The 19,707-nt window shown below is 39.2% G+C and overlaps 1 protein-coding gene across 3 annotated transcripts in view; it reads left to right on the forward strand.

Annotated features, from left to right (window-relative positions):
- Window positions 1-19,707, forward strand: part of LOC128734505 (rho guanine nucleotide exchange factor 11) — a 168,753-nt gene that overhangs the window by 59,871 nt on the left and 89,175 nt on the right. For 2 of the 3 annotated variants that reach the window (XM_053828741.1, XM_053828742.1), the window contains 6 exons: window positions 1,488-2,471; window positions 10,161-10,820; window positions 10,885-11,171; window positions 11,226-11,524; window positions 11,593-11,727; window positions 11,794-11,850. In XM_053828741.1, coding sequence (XP_053684716.1) covers window positions 1,488-2,471; window positions 10,161-10,820; window positions 10,885-11,171; window positions 11,226-11,524; window positions 11,593-11,727; window positions 11,794-11,850 — 2,422 coding nt within the window. The remainder of the gene's footprint in view (window positions 1-1,487; window positions 2,472-10,160; window positions 10,821-10,884; window positions 11,172-11,225; window positions 11,525-11,592; window positions 11,728-11,793; window positions 11,851-19,707) is intronic. The other variant, XM_053828743.1, reaches the window with a different exon arrangement.

Here is a 19,707-nt window from a genome sequence, read left to right on the forward strand (position 1 = left end):
TGCATTTCACTGCGCCAAACCGCTCGCCCGCCCGTCACCGTTGCACGCTCACTCCCACCTAACCGTCGCCCGCCGTGACCGTCGTCATACGTGTGTCGTTGTTCTTGATTAACCATTCGTGTAAGTTTCCGACCTGCTAACCGTTCATTTTTTTTCTAAAAAAAAGCTGCTCATCTCACTGGTATGATATGCTATTTAATCTGCTGCAACATCCAATTTAAACTACCATCAAGCAAAGAGCTGCACAATCATACCCCTACCATCATAGTCCACCCACAGCTCAGTGAAGAAAAATACTTTTTTTAAAATTGTTACACACGAATAATTATGGAACTATTAAAATATTAAATAATATGAGAGTACAGAGATTAAGTCATTACTGTTATTTTGTTTAAAACTGCTAGAAGCAAATAAGTTCACTTGTCGAATAAATCTATCTTTTATCTATTATAATCGAGTTAGGGACACACAATCAATTTGCTTTTTTTTTATTTATGTGTGTCTTCGTGAAAGCTAAAATTCATTATCTAGCTATTAATCTAATCGGTGTACTCTTTATGCAACATATTTCGGGATATCTTAAACTTTCGGTGCGCGATAAAACGTGGAACTTGTAACGGGGAAAAAAAAATCAAATCAAGTCACATCCACGGTCTGTGCCCATCAATGAATGGTATTCCTTCAATTTGGAAATTAATTCAACAATCGCTCTTTTCCAACGAAACAAATGTTTATATTTCGCTAGGTGAATGGTACTTTTTTATTTTGTTCTTTGTTTTTTAGAGTTCTCTCAACGTAGGTGAATGTGTGTGGAATTGAATTGTTTTGATTTCGTTTTGTCTAGAAAGTGTGTGTTTTTAGGTTGGTTCTATATAAAAAACGAATGTTTGTATGTTTGATTTGCTCATATTTTTGTTTGCTAGTTACGGTTTGCTCATGTTTTATTGTAATATTTACTGATTTGCTGTATTACTATAGTCCATTTTTTTCTTGTTCCTATTACCGCTCATTGTTCAGTATTTCCTATACCGATGACAATCATACGTAATGTTTTGGTAATTTAAATCAGGTGACATTTTTCAGGATAAATTATTGATTGAATTTACACTTTTGAAGTTGATAAATCACAAAACATATCATATTTATAACTAAACTTTCCTTTCGTACTACGAGTATTATTCACAAAATGGTATAACAGAATCACTAGTATGTAAAATGCACCAGTATAATCGACTGCAACTATGTATTGTTACTCTCGATTTATTCAGTTCGTTTTCCTAGTTATTCGTTTCGTGCGTTCGCTCAATGCTCAGCCTGTAACAATTTTCCCTTCGATGCTGTTACTATCTCCTCCTTTAAAGTCATCTCTGGGTGTCGTTCTACATTGCCCCCCTCTTTCCCCATGTCACTCTCGATCGTAACATTAATACACTATCGAACACACCTCTCCCATACACACGTGTCGTTTGTCTCTTTTTTAATTGCAGGATACCTCATATCCACCATATTTATCCGCCACTTCACCACTTTTTGCACAACCTCAAGTGCAGAACACCTCTACCCCAGCATTCCTGTCCCGATTTCCCCGTTCACTATCTTCACTAAGTCTCGGAACGAAAAAGAAATCCACGGATAAAGACAACACCAGTATCAGCTCGCCCAATGCGGAGTGCCTGAGTCCGACTGCGGGCAGTGGAGGCCACCTTGGGAATCATCACGGCCCGTTTGGACAGCCGCTGGGTTCGTCGGGCAGTGGGAACGCCAACGGAACGCCAACCAAGAAAAAGTACAGTAGCAGTAGCGTTTCGGATCGTAACCACAAGCTGCAACAGCAGCACTCGCAGGATACTCCGCCACCGCTACCGCAAAGAAACATTCCAAAACGATCCGAATCCGCCATGGATTCGGTAGACACCGTCGGTACACGACGGAACATTGTGGTGTCTGATTTGGATCATTCCGTACTAACCACTCCGCCAGGCAGTGGATCAAACAAATATGTCAATAACAATAATAATGTCAGCAGTTCCGGTAGCAGCAGCGGCAAAAGTAGCAACAAATCGAGAAAAAAGAAAAACAACAATTTGTCGGACATTAAGACCGAACAGACGACGATGTACCACCACGGAACGGAGCGGGGTGGAAGTGGTGAACTACAGGCGGAACCTCCACCGCTACCACCCCGACAGCCCGGCATGATGGAGGTCAACCAAAACGTAATCCTTAACAATGACAACGTTGCGGCATCGTTCGGCCGAGATTGCAACAGCAATACCAACAGCAGCAATAGTAACAACCACAGCCGGGTCAACAGTCCGGAAACGCGACCACCACCGAATAGTATTAACACGCTGATGAATTACCCGCTAATAACAACCTGTACGCCGGTACGGGACAACATGGCAGCGGCGTTCCCTCTTTCGCAGCGACCCAATATTGTCCACCAGATGCAGCAACACCAGCAACAAGCCGTAAGTAGTCACACGCCTAAATTCGTGTCACTCTTCTTGATCTGATTATCATACCTCACTCTCTCTTACATTTACCTCTGTCCCCACAAAAGCATTTTGATCGAACTTCCCTGCGTTTCTGAGTGTGTCTTGATGAGTTTTGAAGCACGCTCCCGCCTAGCATCCTATCCAACTCCAACTGTATTCGCGAGTGAACTTTTAGCTCCCTCTGATGAAAATACACACTTCCTCCTCCTAAGTACACATGCACCACCACATTAGCACAGGATGAAAAATCACACCTCTCTGCCTATCGCGCTCGGTCCAATGCACCTTCTCTGTACAGGATGCGGAACTGCTATGGGAATCCTAACATTATTGTACATACATTTCGCTCCATAACCAGTATAACCAGTGTTGGTGGATTTTGTGTGCAGCTACTGCCGTGTGTTATTGGCGTTTTGTTCCGGATGCTGACTCTGACTACTGATTTACCATGCGTTTGTGTGTCCTGTGCACAGTTACTAACAATAACCTCCACGAAAAAAATGGCTTCAACTAACCAAAGCGGCACAGTCGATTTTAATTTTGTAAAGTTTGTTTTTTCAGGTGGTGGTTTTCTAGTTTTTCCCCCTTTCCTGATAGTGTAGTTTTTTCCCAGTAGTGTAAATATTTGGTGGGATGTCCTGTCGTCCTGTGATATTGGTTTGATTCTCGACATTGATGGGCAAAATTCAAGAAAAATATTTGAATGGGTTTAGTTCCTTAGACTAGAAAAATCAGCAAACAGCGAACATGCAGCTATTCTAATAGAGTACATGCTTTTTTATTTTTTTAATAATACATACTTTTCCAGGAATGTGAATGTGTCGTCACAGTCTTCAGAAACTAAAAGTTTGTACAGATATAATACGGCTGAATACTGAAAATAGGATATTTCTTTATTCGAAAATTGCACAAAATGGTGTCCATAAACCCACGCATTACTATTACCATTAAACTCATTCTATTTTTGTTATCCATTTTTGTCAACATTTTCGGTCTCATATCGCAAAATGCAAATATTGCAAGCTCCCAAGCAAGCAAGCAAACATTCAGAGTAGTTGTTTGCGCCGTGCCACATTCGGTTTTATAAAATACAGCTGAATACAGTATAATTGTACAATACAAAAGAACTGTCTAGCTTTTTTTACGGTTTTGAAACCCTGAAGTAACAATTTACTCGAATTAAATCGTTACAACAAATGCCACTCACTTGTACAACGGTTTGTGTACGCCGGATGTTTCAAATTTGTACCTTTTATGTTCCGACTAAGCATAAAACCGTGCAATGAATAGAATGAAAGAATAAAAACCCAGTTAAAACGCTTTGAAACTTTGACAAAGACAGGTTTTAATTGGCAACTAGACGTGTGGATGCTCTCTAGAAAACAGTTTCTTAAATCTAATTTAATCTTATACTTAGGCAGCTAATTTCTGAAAGCATCCTGAAAAACGACGATTATAAAATTTAACTGTGCTATACATAAATCATAAATCTCGCAAACCTGCCAGGACTGGAGTCAGAAGGTGCTGTGCTGTAATTTTAAATTGTTGTAGAATCTTTTTCTATTATTGATGCTGGTTTTAATAGACCAGTTTATCATGTCCGAACATAGAGGACAGCTTTCGATTTCAGCTAATTTGTACACAAAATACTATCTTCTTTCAAAATTAAAATTCAAGGTGAAAATAGAGGTATAATAGCCGGTATTTTTTGAGTTTCATCTTAAAAACCTAAAGTGTCCGAGCGTAGGACTTCCCCTTACGCAAAAATTTCTGTTTTATTTGTATGAGAGTCCTTATCCCCCCACCACCGTATCCCCCAAACCATCTTAAAATAAATTCATGCCTCCAAAATCCCCCACATGCCAAATTTGGTTCCATTTGCTTGATTAGTTCTCGTTTTATGAGGAAATTTGTATTTCATTTGTACGGGAGCCCCGCCCTCTTAGAAGAAGGAGGAGTCTCAGTACACCATAGAAAAAATTCCTGCCTCCTAAAACCCTCGCATTCCAAATTTGGTTCCATTTGCATGATTATTTCTCGAGTTATAAGGCAATTTGTATTTCATTTGTACGGGAGCCCCCCTCCTAAACAGGGTAGTGGTTCTAATTCGTCATAGAAAAAATTCTTGCCTCCAAAAACCACCACATGCCAAATTTGGTTCCATTTGCTTGATTAGTTCTCGAGACATAAGTAAATTTGCGTTTCATTTCTTTGGGAGCCCCCTCCTCTTAAAGGGGAAGGGGTCCTAATTCACCATAGAAAATTATGATGATTGATTAGTTCTCGAGTTATGAGGAAATTTGTATTCCATTTGTATGGGTGCCCCCTCGTAAAGTGGGGAGGGGTCTCAATTCACCATAGAAAAAATTCTTGCCTCCAAAAACACTCACATGCCAAATTTGGTTCTATTCGTTTGATTAGTTCCCGAGTTATGCAGAAATTTGTGTTTCATTTGTATCCGAGACCCCCCCCCCTCTCTAATTATCATAAGAACCTTCCCTGGTCCCAATAAACCCTGCATGCAAATTTTCACGCTGATCTGTTCAGTAGTGTCTCAGGAAGTTTTTATTCAGTCTATTTATATAAGAGGCTTATGTCTGTACCGAAAACCAGGTCTCTGACAGGACGTCATAAGAGGCTTATCAGTAAATGAAAACAGGTCCCTGACAGGACGTCATGCTTTCGTAGCAATTGGTTGTATTCTCAGTCACCTCACTGGTCGACTGCTGGACTGCACGATTGCTCAACTGGTTGCCTAGACTGCTCGACTGGACTACTCGACTCGCCTGCTCGACTCGACTGCTCGAATGAACTGCCTGACTCAACTACACGATTGGACTATTCGAATCGGCTGCTCGCCTCAACTACTCAACCCGATTGCTCGATTCAACTGCTCGACTAGACTACTCGATTTGATTGCTCGGCTCAACTGATAGCTTGATCACAGACAAACAGACAAGACGCTAGCGTTAATTCCATCGTCCAATCAAAACCCACTCATTTTTCAAAAAAGCATGTTTCGCAACATGGCCGCACCGCGAGGCGCGTGATTGTTGCTTCGAGTTTTCTGTACTAAACCATACTAATGTAAAAACTGTACAGCATAAAACCCTGCAAATGCAAAATGTGTAGGACGATGGTTTTTAAAGGATTTTCTTCTATGTATCATATCAGTTCGTCAATGGCTTGATTCAATAGCTCGACTATACTGCTCGACTTAGCCACTCAACCCGACTGCTCGACTCAACTGCTTGACTTAACTGTTTGATTCAACATCTCGACTTAACTGCTCGATTCAACTGCTCGACTGGACTACTCGACTGAACTGCTCGACTCAACTGTTCGACTTAACTGTTCGACTGACTACTCGACTGAACTGCGCGACTGGACTGCTTGACTGAACAGTTTGATTTAACTGCCCGACTCAACTTCTTGACTTCTGTTTGATTCGACAACTCGACTTAACTGCTCGATTCAACTGCTTGACTGGACTACTCGACTCGACTGCTCGACTTACCTGTTCAACTGGACTAATCGACTCAACTGCTCGAATAAACCGTTCGACTGGACTACTCGACTCAACTGCTCGACTTAACCGCTTGACCGACTGCTCGACTATACTACTCGATTCAACTACTCGACTGGACTACTCGACTTAACTGCTCGACTTAACTACTCGACTGTACTGCCCGATTTAACTGCTCGACTCGACCACTCGATTCAACTGCATGACTCAACTGTTCGACCGGACTGCTTGACTGAACAGCTTGATTTAACTGCTCGACTAGACTGCTCGACTTGACCGTTCGACTCGAAAGCTCGACCCAACTGCTTGACACGATTGCTTGATTCGACTGCTCGACTCGCCTGCTCAACTCGATTGTTTGTCGCGATATCATATGGTCCGTGTTAAATCAGATCGGACCAAGTCACAAAATTTTAAAACATGAGTTAACCCATTAAGCCCCACATTTTTCCCAACCGGGATAGAACGTTGAAACTTTCAGGAAAATTCTCTTTTAGGTCAACTAAGAAAAAGCCGTTGACATGTATTTTTAATTTTGACCCTGTTTCCCGCAACGCTACGTTGCGAAAACGCAACGCTGGGCATTAAGGGTATACCGTTTTTGCATACCTTCATTATTATGCAAATAAATGCTTCATACTTTTTTATGAGTGATTTTGAGTGTTAATAAAGATTAAATGAACGACTTAGAGTATTACATATTATGTTTTATGATAGATATCGAAACATTTGGGTTGGAGACTATCTTTGCACTAGACGCATAGTATGCAGTTTGAATGCTAAATGCATGTCATCGCAGATGATTAAATGCCTACCAACACGTTCCAGAAAAGTTGTAACATTAAATTTGGGTCCATGAAACTGTCGTTGCCATCACTCAATTCATCCAGATATTCCGAAGGCAAAGGTACTTTAACAATTTTATTACGCTCTTATCACAACGGCTTCTCCATCTGCCATCAGTGTTTGAAGCTGCGAATTCTATATTATGTAAACTTTTATAATGTTTCCGGGATATTTTAAATAAGATTAACATTCATTTGTTTACTAAAAAGCAACGACATCAAATGCAACACCTCAGCGAAGGAACGAAAACAAACGTTCCCGTTGCAAATTTTGAATATCGTTACTTCCTAGCGTTGCGTTTTCGCAACGCAAAGCTTCAAACCTATCCTAAAATTACAAAAATAATCAAAATTATAAAACAAAGTTTTTTTTGGCAAGCAACCGATTCTTACTAACACTGATTGATAGGTCAGGCGTTAATAGAGGTAAAATCGAGTTTTATGAGCATGTCTGAACTGTCTGAAAAATAGCAAAACCTGTTGTTTTGTCACAGCTGTAATTATGTTACATGTAGCATCTGACCTTTGAGCAAAAACAGGTCGATTAGATTTTTTTCCAATCTTTCTTTGTTTCTCAGGGTCCAAGTTGATATGTTCGTTTTCGCAACGCTGGGAGGAAATGGGTTAATGATAGTAAACGATCAAGAATTTTTTAAGCAACATTTTACTTTAATCAGACTACATGAATGTTGCAAACAGCCAGAAGTTTTTATTCAGTTAAATAAAATCCAATACGACCATCAAAAACTATTTGTTTCAGTTTCCGGCTATGACTCTTTTATGTACAACATTTTAGAGCTGTATCATGCAATATAAGAACTCAAACAACTAATACAAAGATTAAATATCTTCGCAAGCATTGGCCAATGGAATGTATCCGCAGTTTTCGAAATGCTGAATAGACATTTAGATTTTCCGGATCGTAAGATTCGGGCTCAACTAGTAGTCTATAAGGAACATACGGGCAAACAGACAGACAGAAATTTATTTCTATAGGCATAGATCGCCTCAAAAGATTGGATGTGATTTGATGAATGTTTGTTTTGGAATTTTTTCTTTGTGATAGTCTAGAGAAAGAAGCAATCCTGTGCTAAGAAAACTGAACTTGTCACATCCACACAGGTTAGAAGTTTTGTTGATTTCACAGATGTAATATTTTTCGCAACCAGAAGAAAAATGTTGTCCATGTGCATTTTTTGTCACAGTACAATTAAACACTCGGTTCGACAGTACGGGCGAGTTATTCCAACTAAAGCTTCTACGTCAGCTTTCCAAACAACGAAATAGCATGAAAATAGCCCTCTTATAACAAAAAATACTTCGACCGTCTGATAAAATCCAATGAAGTGGACAAAGTCAAGATGGCCGCAAAACATTTTTTTCACTATTTGAAAGCCCAATGTTTCGTCGTTATAAACCCGTGTCGCAATTGTAACAAATTTAGGAAATAACACAATAATTACTTGAAAATTGTAAACCTAGATGCAGAAAATTGGTTGTTTTATTTGGATTACCTACGAATGGTCGAAACACAAATGTCCGAATCACGAACGGCCGAATCACAAACAGCCGAATCACGAATGGCCGAATCACAAAAGGCACGAATGACCGTACGTCATATTCGGCCGGAAATAATCACGGCCTTCAGTCTGCACAAATGTTGGGTATATGCTGTCCTTACTCGCTGTCGCTCGTTCGGACTTAACTAAGGGATAATCCCTACTAGTCAGCAAACCTAGGAAAATTCAAGCACCTAAATAGTAGTGGTTTCTGCGCGGGGGCTTAAATTCGCGGAGAGAAATAGATCTAAAACTTTATTCAAAATGTGCAAGGTCTAACAAAATGAGTAATAAAATTTTTGTTGATTTGAGTATTCCGGGAAAATTCGGCCTTTCGTTATTCGGCCATTCGTGATTCGGCCTTTCCGCGACTCGGCCATTTGTGTTTCGGCCATTCTGTACCAGACCTTTTATTTAGTTAATGCCGATGCACACCTAACTTGAATAATGATTCTTTTAGCATTTTTCTCAAATTTTCAATGCTGAGTTTGAAATAGAAATCAAAAAACGCTCATGGCGAAAATGGCGATTATAATATGGCGGCCAAATCTAAAATGACAAAATTTTCAACTTAGTTTGAAAGCCCCATTCTTCCTCTTAAGGTTCAAACAAGCATCATTGATTTCTGGGATTTCAAAAGCAGTTTTAATGCTCAAAACAAAAAAAAAAGTACACAAAAACTGATATTAAGAATAAATATGTCAAGGTTTGTTAAAAAACTTTTTTGAAACTTGTCCGACCCCACAGCTAACTAGGGGGGGGGTCTACTGTTTCTAGATGTTGAAAGTATTATTCCATTTTTTTATTATTTTTAACCAATTAAATGATAAAAGTGGCAATAATTCAAACTTCATGTTCCTTTCTTGGAAACAAGTCGAATTATTGGAAAAACCTATTCCTTGTTTTTTGGCAGAAATTTGGAAAGACTTTTACGACGAAAAAGAATATTTTTAGTTATTATGTTTTGATTTCCATTAATTTCAGATTGACTTTCATTAATTGTAGTGATCTTCTTGACAAAGCATTGTATTGCAGATTTTCCCAACTCAATTCGAATTTGAGAATGTAAAGAACCATAGAACCATATTCACACATTTTTTATATTATTGGCTTTTAATAATATGTATCAGGTAAGATATCATTAAAAATTATTCGTGAGTAAAAAATTGCACTCAACAGTGCTTTCAGAAAAAAATCTTTATTATAAGCAACAGAAAATATCGTACATACAAAATTCTTATATTTTTAGTTTCTGAAAGCTTAAGAAAGTTGATGATTTCGCAGCTTGAAATCATCCCGAGTTAAGCTTTTCTCAACATTAAACTATGTACCTACTAATACAATTTAGAAATAACTAACAACTGCACGCGATTGAATTTGTGTTTTATAGCTTGCTTGCTTGCGCTGATTTGTTGGGTATTTGTTGCATGATGCGTATTTATTGTTGTTTTTTGTGTCCGAACCAATCTCACGGTAAAATCTGAATGCTGCATGCTAACCTGCTGTTGCGTATCTCTCACCTGTAGTTATTTAGTTTTCCATTTTCATCTAGGAAAACAAAAGTACGTCCCGTGTTGTTTCGTGTGGAGTGGAGCACCAGTGTGATTATTTTTCGAGTTTTTTCTCCCATTTTCCGTGTTTTTTTTCTTATTCCTGAGGGTGTCCCTTTAAGCTCTAGCAATAGTGCGGTTAAAGAACCCATATGAACCAATGCTGCTCATGTTTTTCGCAGGCACTGAATGCAGCGGCACCGGCGGCGCACATGAATCAGTCCATCAGCAAAAAGCACCGCCGAATAGTATCCTCGCCGGAGAACATTAGTCCCAAAGAGTACAGCGATCATTCGGGAGGACTCGTTCCACGCCATCAGAAAACTTCGTCCGATTCGTGGGACAAGCGCTCGCAGGAAATTACGCCTCCGGGGACGCCACCTCCACCTTATCCCAGTTCATCGCTGATCGGCAGTGGTGCTGGTAGTGGCAGCGGACACTTGCACCACGATCACACCACTGCCGGCGATTTGGCAATAGCAGCAAACAATCTTCTTCATCACCACCACCAGCAGCAACAGCAGCACATGGCTCCGTCGGCCACGCCGATAATGGCCGCTCAAGCCAACGTTGCTCAGAAACCGATCATCTCGATGGAGGACGATGAAATCTCCGATCAGGAGAGCTTCATCGAGGAGCACGGCCCATTCCGATCGTTGTCGCAACTGCTAGAACAGGCCCATTCGGCTCATTTAGCAGTATTTTTAAACTTCGTACTTTCCAACTCGGATCCTTCGCCTTTGCTGTTCTACCTTATCACGGCTTTGTATAAGGAAGGCAGCATTAAGGATATGCGCAAGTGGGCGTATGAGATTCATTCTACTTTTCTGGTACCTGGAGCGGTAAGTTCATCATGAGTTAGTCAAAACCGTTACATTTCAAATTAATTCGATCCTTCAAACATAGCCGCTTCTATGGCCGAACGTGGATGAGTCACTGGCCCGTGAAATTGACGACATTTTGCAGAAGGAAAACGACAAAGTTGAGATCCTGAGGCGGGTGTTCTTCAGGAGCCGCAACAAAGCTCGCGACTACATCAACAGTCAGCTGCAGGAGTTCCAGGTAAAACGGACGGCTGGTCTCGGAACAATGTTCGGTCCGACTGACCAGCAGTTGCTAAACGCCAAAGGAGACAAGGTTAAAGAACAGCGAATAGTAGAGGAAACACTGCTTCCAAAGTTACAACAGTATTTGTAAGTTCTGCAACTTGGTAGTTACTACGGGTACTAATTCACATCTTATTACAGAGAGGAGCTCGAGAAGGAATCGCCAAAGGAGTGTCCGAAAAAGTTGGCCCTCTGCTCGGCATTGTCCACCGTTCTGCAGAGGTTTTTCGTGACTCGTTCGAATCCAGGCAGCCCGATCGACAAGGTGCACCACTTCGTCAGTCGGGAGAAAAGCTTTAAAAGTCGGTTGATGGCCAAAAATCGAAAACAAGACATTTTGGGCCACAACCTTCGGTTACAGCCTTACTACGAGGTGACTCGATGCAATCACTGTCAAAACATTCTCTGGGGCGTGAGCCCGCAAGGATATCATTGTTCGAGTAAGTATTCCGGAAAGTAATTCGACTAGTTTGTTGTATACTTAATATTGTTGCATTGGACTTCACAGATTGTGAGTTAAATATTCACCGAGTATGCGCAAAGGATCTGAATGAATGCTGTCCGGGACCTGCACTACTGAAAAATGACAGTAGCAAAATCACCAAGCTAATGGAGAAGATATCTAGCCGGAACCATCATCAAGGTGAGTAATGCCGTTAAACAAGTAGATGGTTTTCGAGCCTAATGAAGTGTATTTTTTATATTTTAGCCGATAAAACGAAAAGGCATGATGACGATGGTGCCGGCGAGGATACCTTGGGAGGTGGTAAGTACTACCATAGTTGCTTTTCATATTCCGGTGTACATTTTGCAGTATTCTAAGTAATTGAATATTTTCTTCTAACGCGGTTAATAGGAATTTATAATTTACTTGGTTTATACATGATCTCGGTGGATTTAGAGACATGATGCATTACGTACAGTCAATAAATAAGTACCGAAAATTGGCTTTGATCCACGCTGCTAGTATTTAAAAGTAATTTAAAAAGAAAAGAAAACAGTAATTTGTTTTTTAACCAGTTGAATTCTCCGCATTCTGCTGTCAATATTGCATCCACATCGTACGTATACAATTTAACCTTCGTGCTAACTAATCGTCAATACTGTTCATTTACACAAAGTCACATTGCAAGTTATAATTTTCTTTTTCAAGAGCCGTATTGCGGTTCTCGAGCCAGTAACTTGCCATGGCATGAGGTTTCGTCGTTAGTAATTTTAAAGTAAGCATGAAGGAAGGTGTGGCTAAGCCTGATGAAGAAACACATATTTGAAGCCATAACAGTTATTATCGTGTAATCAATAAATGGATGATAGAACTAGAATTTAACTGGCTTTACAGTAGCTCTCTACATATCTGACGAAAAGTATCACTACGAAGGTATTTTAAAACATAAATTGTTTCATGAGCTGAATTGTTATTGTGGAAAGCCCCATCTTTCACGATATGGCACAAATAACTCCAAAGACGTTACATTTGTAAAATAAGCGCTCAAAGGAGCAAAAGTATAATTTGCTATATGGAATGTTATGTCATCTTGTCGAAATTCAAGTCTGTGTTTTCAATTTCCAGCTATAAAATTTGGGTCATAGATTCACACATCATCTCAGACGGCATACGGGCGTTTCAAGTTCCCGTCGTCGTCAGCAGTGTAGAACCGGCAGGCTCGTGCGGTTTCTAGCAGTCGTCTCCATTCAAGTCGATCTAGGACCACGCGTCGCCAATTATCCACTTGTCGAACTGGCACGTTGTACCGTCCTTGTTCCTGGTGCCGGCGGGGTTGTTGAAAGGAACTGTTTTCATCGCACTGTCGTCCGGCATTCTACCGACTCTCGCAAGATGAACGATGGGAATCTCTCCAAGCAGTGCCAGTAGCTCGTGATTCATATGCATCCGCCACTCTCCGCTTTAAGTTTGTACTCCTCCAAATATCATCCGCAGCACATTTCGTTCGAATATGGCTAGGGCGCGTGTGTCCTCCGTGAGCAGTGTCTTGGCCTCAAGTCCATAAAGAACTACCAGGCTAATAAAAGCTTTATACATTGTCAGTTTCGTACTGCGGCGTGTGCTTGAATGCGCCGCTGAATCTACTTACTAGTGTTATTGTCCGCGGTCACTAGTGATCCCCCAAGCATACCAATTCATCTACCACTGTAGTTCGTCCCCGTCAGCGGTTACCGTACCGTCCTTACGAGGCACGCGGTTATTTCATTGGAGTCTCTTCCTTTCATGTATTTGGTCTTCGACGTATTAATTTTTAGCCTATGTCTCCTAGACTCCGCTTCCAGTCTGACGTAGATTGCCGTCGTCGCAAAGTTCCTGGCTATGTTACCAAAGTCATCTGCAATGCCTAGGAGTTGGCTATACCCTTGGTGAAAATGGTGCCTCTCAATTCGATGCCCGCTCATCAGATTACCTCCTTAAGAGCGATGTTGAACAGCACGCAGGAAAGGCCGTCACCTTGTCTCAATCATCGCCGTGTCTCGAAGGAACTCGAGAGTGTCCCCGCGATGCGCTCGAAACACATCACTCGATCCAATGTAGTAGCTCTAATCAGTCGCGTCAGTTTATCCGGAAAACCGTGTTCCTGCTTTGTTTGCCATAGCGGGTCTCGAACGACTGTACCGTATGCTGCTTTGAAATTAGTAAAGAATGCAAAGTCTGTCGGATGGTAAAAATTTTATCTGTAGTTGTGCGAGCTCTCATGAAGTCCGCCTGGTAATTTCTTACGAAACGGTGACAGCCGGCGTAACAGGATCTAGGAGGGTACCTCGTAGGCTAGTACTGTTTTGCAATGCAGTTGAATGTGTAGTTGTGTCCAATTTTCGCGAAACGTGTTTATGATTGTTCTTTCTTTATTTTCTTTTTGACATTTTTTTGCCAGGAAATATTTTGTACTTACTTTCCTGACTCTTAAGAGTGTTCTATGTTTTACGAGTAACTTAATCTTACACACTCTTACATCTTCTACTACAAATATATAAAGATATAGGAATCACTTTGAAAACAGAATTTCGAAAGGAGGTTCACCCGGTTGAGTGACCGGTATCATTCGATTTAGTTTCGAAACTAAGCATTTTCTCAGTGTGTGTACAAGTTAAGTAGTAATAACAGTCTGTAACGTAAATGGTCATAAAAATAAGGCGCTTGCATAAATTTTGAGTTTACTTCGTGTAAAGTATGTCCATAACATTTGTCTTAAACTAGTCCAACTCAAATCTGTCTCCCTTGACTTTAATTACCAGTCGCAATCGTTGTTGCAAAGCGTTATAGCTGGCACCTATGATATCCTGAGGCATTTCATCCCAAATCTTCTCCAAACGTTGCTTGAAAGTATTCAAAGTCAATTTTTTGGTGCCCCCTAGTTTTCCCAGCCTGTAACCATAGACCTAGAAGTCGACAGGATTCCAATCAAGCGAAGAGGCAGGTCACTCTTTCGAAAAAATAAAATCGGGAAAATTGTGCTCACACCAAGCCTGTGATAACTTTCGCCTGGTGAGACGGTGCAGAATCTTGTTAGAAACAGTATGGTGCATTCTTGCAGTGTTTTTGAAAGCAAATAGGCAGCAAATAGTTCTTCAAAACATTATCGATGTAATATTTAGTACTGATTTTAACACCAGGTTCAACGAACAGCAATGTAACCTTCAAATTTTTGAAGAAATATCGCCATACCATAACCCTGGAAACATTCTGGAACCTTTGAACATCCAATTTGTCCCGAGGATTATCAGAAAAGCCTGCTGTAGCAGAAACATTTTTTCATCCGAAAACAGAATTTCACAATCACCGACCAGCAGCCGATATCTTTCGGCTCTTGCAACCTTCTGCTTTTCAGTCAAACCGTGCACCGATTGGTTTTTGTATGGAATCAATCGAAGATCATCTTTCAAAATATTCTTATGGTTGTCTGAGAAATTCCCAGTTCCTTGGTCATCTTACGTCCACCAGACTGATCTGGTTTCGGTTCGAATTCGCAATCTAACGGTGTTCTTAGAGTGCGTTTAGGCCAGGTTTCGGAGTATTTTCCATTTAGAGTATCTGTTTCGTTTGATGGTGCGACAGATGAATCTTTCGTTTATTCCGATTGGCTTTGGCTTCTATAAAAAATCTCACGGTCGACAGTTTTTCAAAAACAAACTTATGACTAGTTCCTTTTTTGCGTCCATGATTACCACGACACTTAAGCGACTGAAAATTCAAAACAAACTGCAACTGCAAGCTGTGTTGAATTTAAATACACGCTAAGCGAAAAATTTTAATTAACGAGCAATTAGCCCTCAACGTGTATTAATGACTACCATGACTGCTTTGAGTGTATTTGATAAATAGGTTCTAACGGCTCTTTAGTTGCCATTTTTTAAATGTAGTGCAGTAGATTCGCTGGGATAAATGATTGTCTGCCTTACAATGCCTTGCTAATCTTTCATGTGCAACTCAGTTCCGTTAACAAAAATGTTTTTCTGACGAAAAAACTGTTTATGAACACATACACTTTAAAATCATCTCAGCATAAAACATAAAGCATAAAACACACGCACAACAATACTAACCTCATCGCGTATCGCATTTTACTTGAATATTTTAAACTAAACCGGCTATTCACTTCACTTGAACTGCAGGATTTAGATACATTTAATTGTAGCACATCAATATCTGGCTCACTTTCCCTCAATACATCTCCGCAGTTGGCAGAAATTCACAAAATATGAAAGCACACGAGCACCTAATGTACATCTGCGCATACAAAAGACACTCTGTATGCACTATGAAAAAACTGTATGTACAACTGGCGTAAAAATTTGCGCAGTTTTCATCCACCGAACTTTTCACTTAAAATTTGCGTTTCAGCGCTTTTTACTAATATAAGCCGTTTTATCTGAAAATCTAAGTTTTATTTACTTTATTCTTAAACATTTCGTGCATGCCGACTGCAAACCAGATGTTTTCAAAATTATTCCGGTGAATGAACGTGCCGATTTTTTAGAGTGCATCTATTTCATGTGACAGGGGGATTTTCGTATTCTTTCTTTTGCCTCTTGCTCGTAGTAAGCCAGTGATGCCTTACAAAATACTAAAATTGTTGCTTTTTCGTCATGTAATAAAAAAATCTAATAGAAGATATGGCAACACTACATTGGGTAAAAAATACCAGCGAATTTTGTGTTAAGCTCTCGCGTGACTTTAGCTGAAATGTTTATCATATGTTGTACAATACTCCCGTGTTTTAATATCATTGCTCGTCAATCTGCATGTACACACACAATGCGTTTGATTATTTGTCGCTTACAGTTTCTATTTTATTCACAAAACAATACAAATATGAAAAAATGATGATATCCTAATTTCACTACGGTCACTAAGATCACTAATTTCACCTTAAACATGTCCAAAAACACTGATAGTTATCACTACTCACCCTAAAGCTCATTCACGTTCTCGGAAATGGCTGAACCGAGTTGGATGATCTTAGTATCAAATGAAAGCTCTAGTAATCCCATAAGGCACTATTCATTAAACTTCATATTAATCGGACTTCCAGTTCAAGAGTAAAGCATAAATGAACCTTTCAACGTTTCTACCGTCATTGCCTCCACTTGCTGATACGGACAGGAGCAGAGCAGTTGGTTTAAGCATATTTAGTGACTTATAGGACTGAAAATGCAAAAGAGTTTTCCCATACAAATTTCAAACAAATTTTACCTTAAACCAAGCATCGTAGAACAAATTCTTTTAGGTGAAACTGAAAACTCAGATTTTCTCTGTAATCCAGTAAAAATATTAAAAATCATATGAATTTTTCTTAACAGTTTTCCACCATCGAGGAAAATTCTATGAAAAACATTTCCAAAATGAAACTTTTCAGAATTTCAGAATATGTTTACATTTTCATTAAAAATATTTTGTTCTACGATGCTTGGTAAAGAGTGTCTGAGAAAATCGGAAAATTTCCCTGCGAGTTTTCAGGACTTGGAGGCCTTTTTCAAATACTATTTTTTTCGGGAATTTTCAAGAATATTACTCTATAACTAAAACACTAAGACAATTTATAACTAGTTTTATGTAAATAATTCAAAGAATTTTGAAACATTTCAAGTAGGTTTCGTTCTTGTTGGAAAAATTGAATAGGGTAGCCTGGGGTTAATATGCACCGTTTAAGGAAACCGTGGTTTTTCCTTGTTGAAGCTTGAAGCCAATACAAATCTTATATACTGTACTGAGCATAATCTCATGAATATTGGTTGAAAGTTTCTGCAGCTATTATGCAAAAAACCTTTGTGGAAAAGGCATGCAAAGTTATTTTTGTTATTGAGGCAAAGGTCTGAAAACGCAACCAACCGGGGCAAAATGCACCCGTACATGTTTTGTATCATTTAATGGGAATATATTCAATAAATTCAATAACTGTAATATAATTCGTGCATGCTAACTAACAATGTTGTTTCTAGTTTTCACCAGATACTGTAATTATTCTTTCTAAGCGAGGGAGGTAAAATGAATTATTGGAGGTGCGTTTTCTGTGGAATTTATTGAGCCGAGTAGCATAACAACCTCCAGTGCTGACTGCAGTTGTTTAACATTACCTGACGACATGTTGGATATTCGGATTTGCCCCAAAAATACACAAAAATGTTCCTGGTTAAAACAAAAGTAGGGTATGTTGCTACATCGTCGTAATTGCCTATTCCCGTCCTATCCAACACAAATTATTAAAAATATTAGCATTTTTATGACACACAATGCAAAACTGATTATTCCCTAATATTTTAGTTAGTTGTCTATCATACGCAATCAATCAAAGTGAGCTGAGATCTATTTAAATGCTTTTTATCATTAAAGAAGTCCTACCAGCCAAATTTCCTACGTTTTTTCGTGCGACGAAGAAGACAATGTCGACTAATCGTTTTAATTTCCGTCATTCATAAATGAAAATAACTCACGCAAGGCAAGGCGTTATTCTACAGCCAGAAAAACTTGCATGACCTGCAGAAATTTTGTAGAATAACATTTGTCATGCCGTCCTACACAAATACATGCGCGTTAGCTTCGTAAATATTGTTGTGATTTTTAGTTCGGACGATGAAAAATTTTGTTGGACGGATTTTAAAACGGTACGACGAATTTTAACAATAAAGTCAGTTGCGTAATTTCAATAATATGCTTTAATAGTCGCTTTTCAGTGATTTCAAAGTTCACGGATCGGAAGGTAAGTGTGTTTTAGTCAAATCAGTACAAGAACTTTTGGAGTATTCACTAAATCCATCCAGCAAATGATGAAAATTTGAATGGCTTTCCTTATTACGACGGGAATTAGAAAAAGACCCTATTAAATATCAAAACTTCTGATGTTTTATGATCGAATCACAATTGGTCGGTGGTTAGTCAGACCGAACCAAGTGACAAAACTCTGAGAATAATGCGTTTTGAAGTTTACTACTCTGTATGGGTTATAGCTATCAAACGTTAGAAATCATCTCATAACTCTGGCTGTTCGCAACATTTATGTAAGGTACCCCGGGGCAAGTGGGAATACGGGGTAAGTGGGAACGGAGCTCATAACTCTCTTCAACTTCATTTTCTCCAACCGAACCTTTCTAGAAATGAAAGATACAACTCAAACCCATGTACTAAAATTATAGATTATTTCTAACAGGCATTCCAAACATCAAAATTTGACTTTAAATTTGAGCGTTATTTTCAATTTGCGTTGTAAGTTTGGCGCATCTTTCTATAAACGATATTTTGGCCACAGGCTTTACGTAAAAGTACATGTTTTTCTGACAGTAAATAAGCTTAATGAGTGTATTAACAAATTACACCCAAAAACTAGTTGTTTAATTTGACAAACGGCATTAAAAAAATGGGTCGAAATAAGGTCGGCACTTCAAAGCACCCGGGGCAAGTGGGACCTATTAAAAATAAAGTGTTTCAGTACAAAACTTCCTGTCTTAATACATTTTTTTAGATGAACTACCGAACATTTTCAGTTCAACCACATAATATTTATACCAGTAAAGCTTTAAAATAACCGAAAAGGGCTAAGCCAAGGGGCCCCAAAAAAGAAACCTATCTGCACAGCTTGCGAGGGAACAAACGGTTTGTACACATTCTGGTTACACCTAAACGATGTTAATTGAATTTGGAAAGGTAAATTTGATATAATTAAGCAAATCTACAACTGGTATTGAAACAATAAAGTGTTGTGGTTATTATAGCGTAACTATCTCTCATGAGTAGCTCTACCGAATTGGGCATGGTAGAACAAACAGATCATAGGCGTATTTTCGAGCTATTAAACAATGGTTAATCCTAAATTACGTCTCGCAAGAATTGGATACAACGACATATTCAACTACATTTCATTACAATAATGCTTTACAGCGTAATTGCTCACCATCTGTGTTTTATATAAATTATAAAGTCACCCGTTGTGATCTGATTTTGTTACGCTATTTTTGAATGAACCCTTCGTACAAATATTGTTTTTGATTGCTTCTTGCAATGCTTTAACATTGCTGTATATTAACTTACATAACTTACTATTATTTTATGCTTTTTAATCAAATTTGAATATAGGTCCCACTTGCCCCGGTAAATGGGGCAATAAGTGGGACCTATCGCCAT

The sequence above is a fragment of the Sabethes cyaneus genome, chromosome 2 (assembly GCF_943734655.1).
Source record: "Sabethes cyaneus chromosome 2, idSabCyanKW18_F2, whole genome shotgun sequence".
Classification (NCBI taxonomy): domain Eukaryota; kingdom Metazoa; phylum Arthropoda; class Insecta; order Diptera; family Culicidae; genus Sabethes; species Sabethes cyaneus.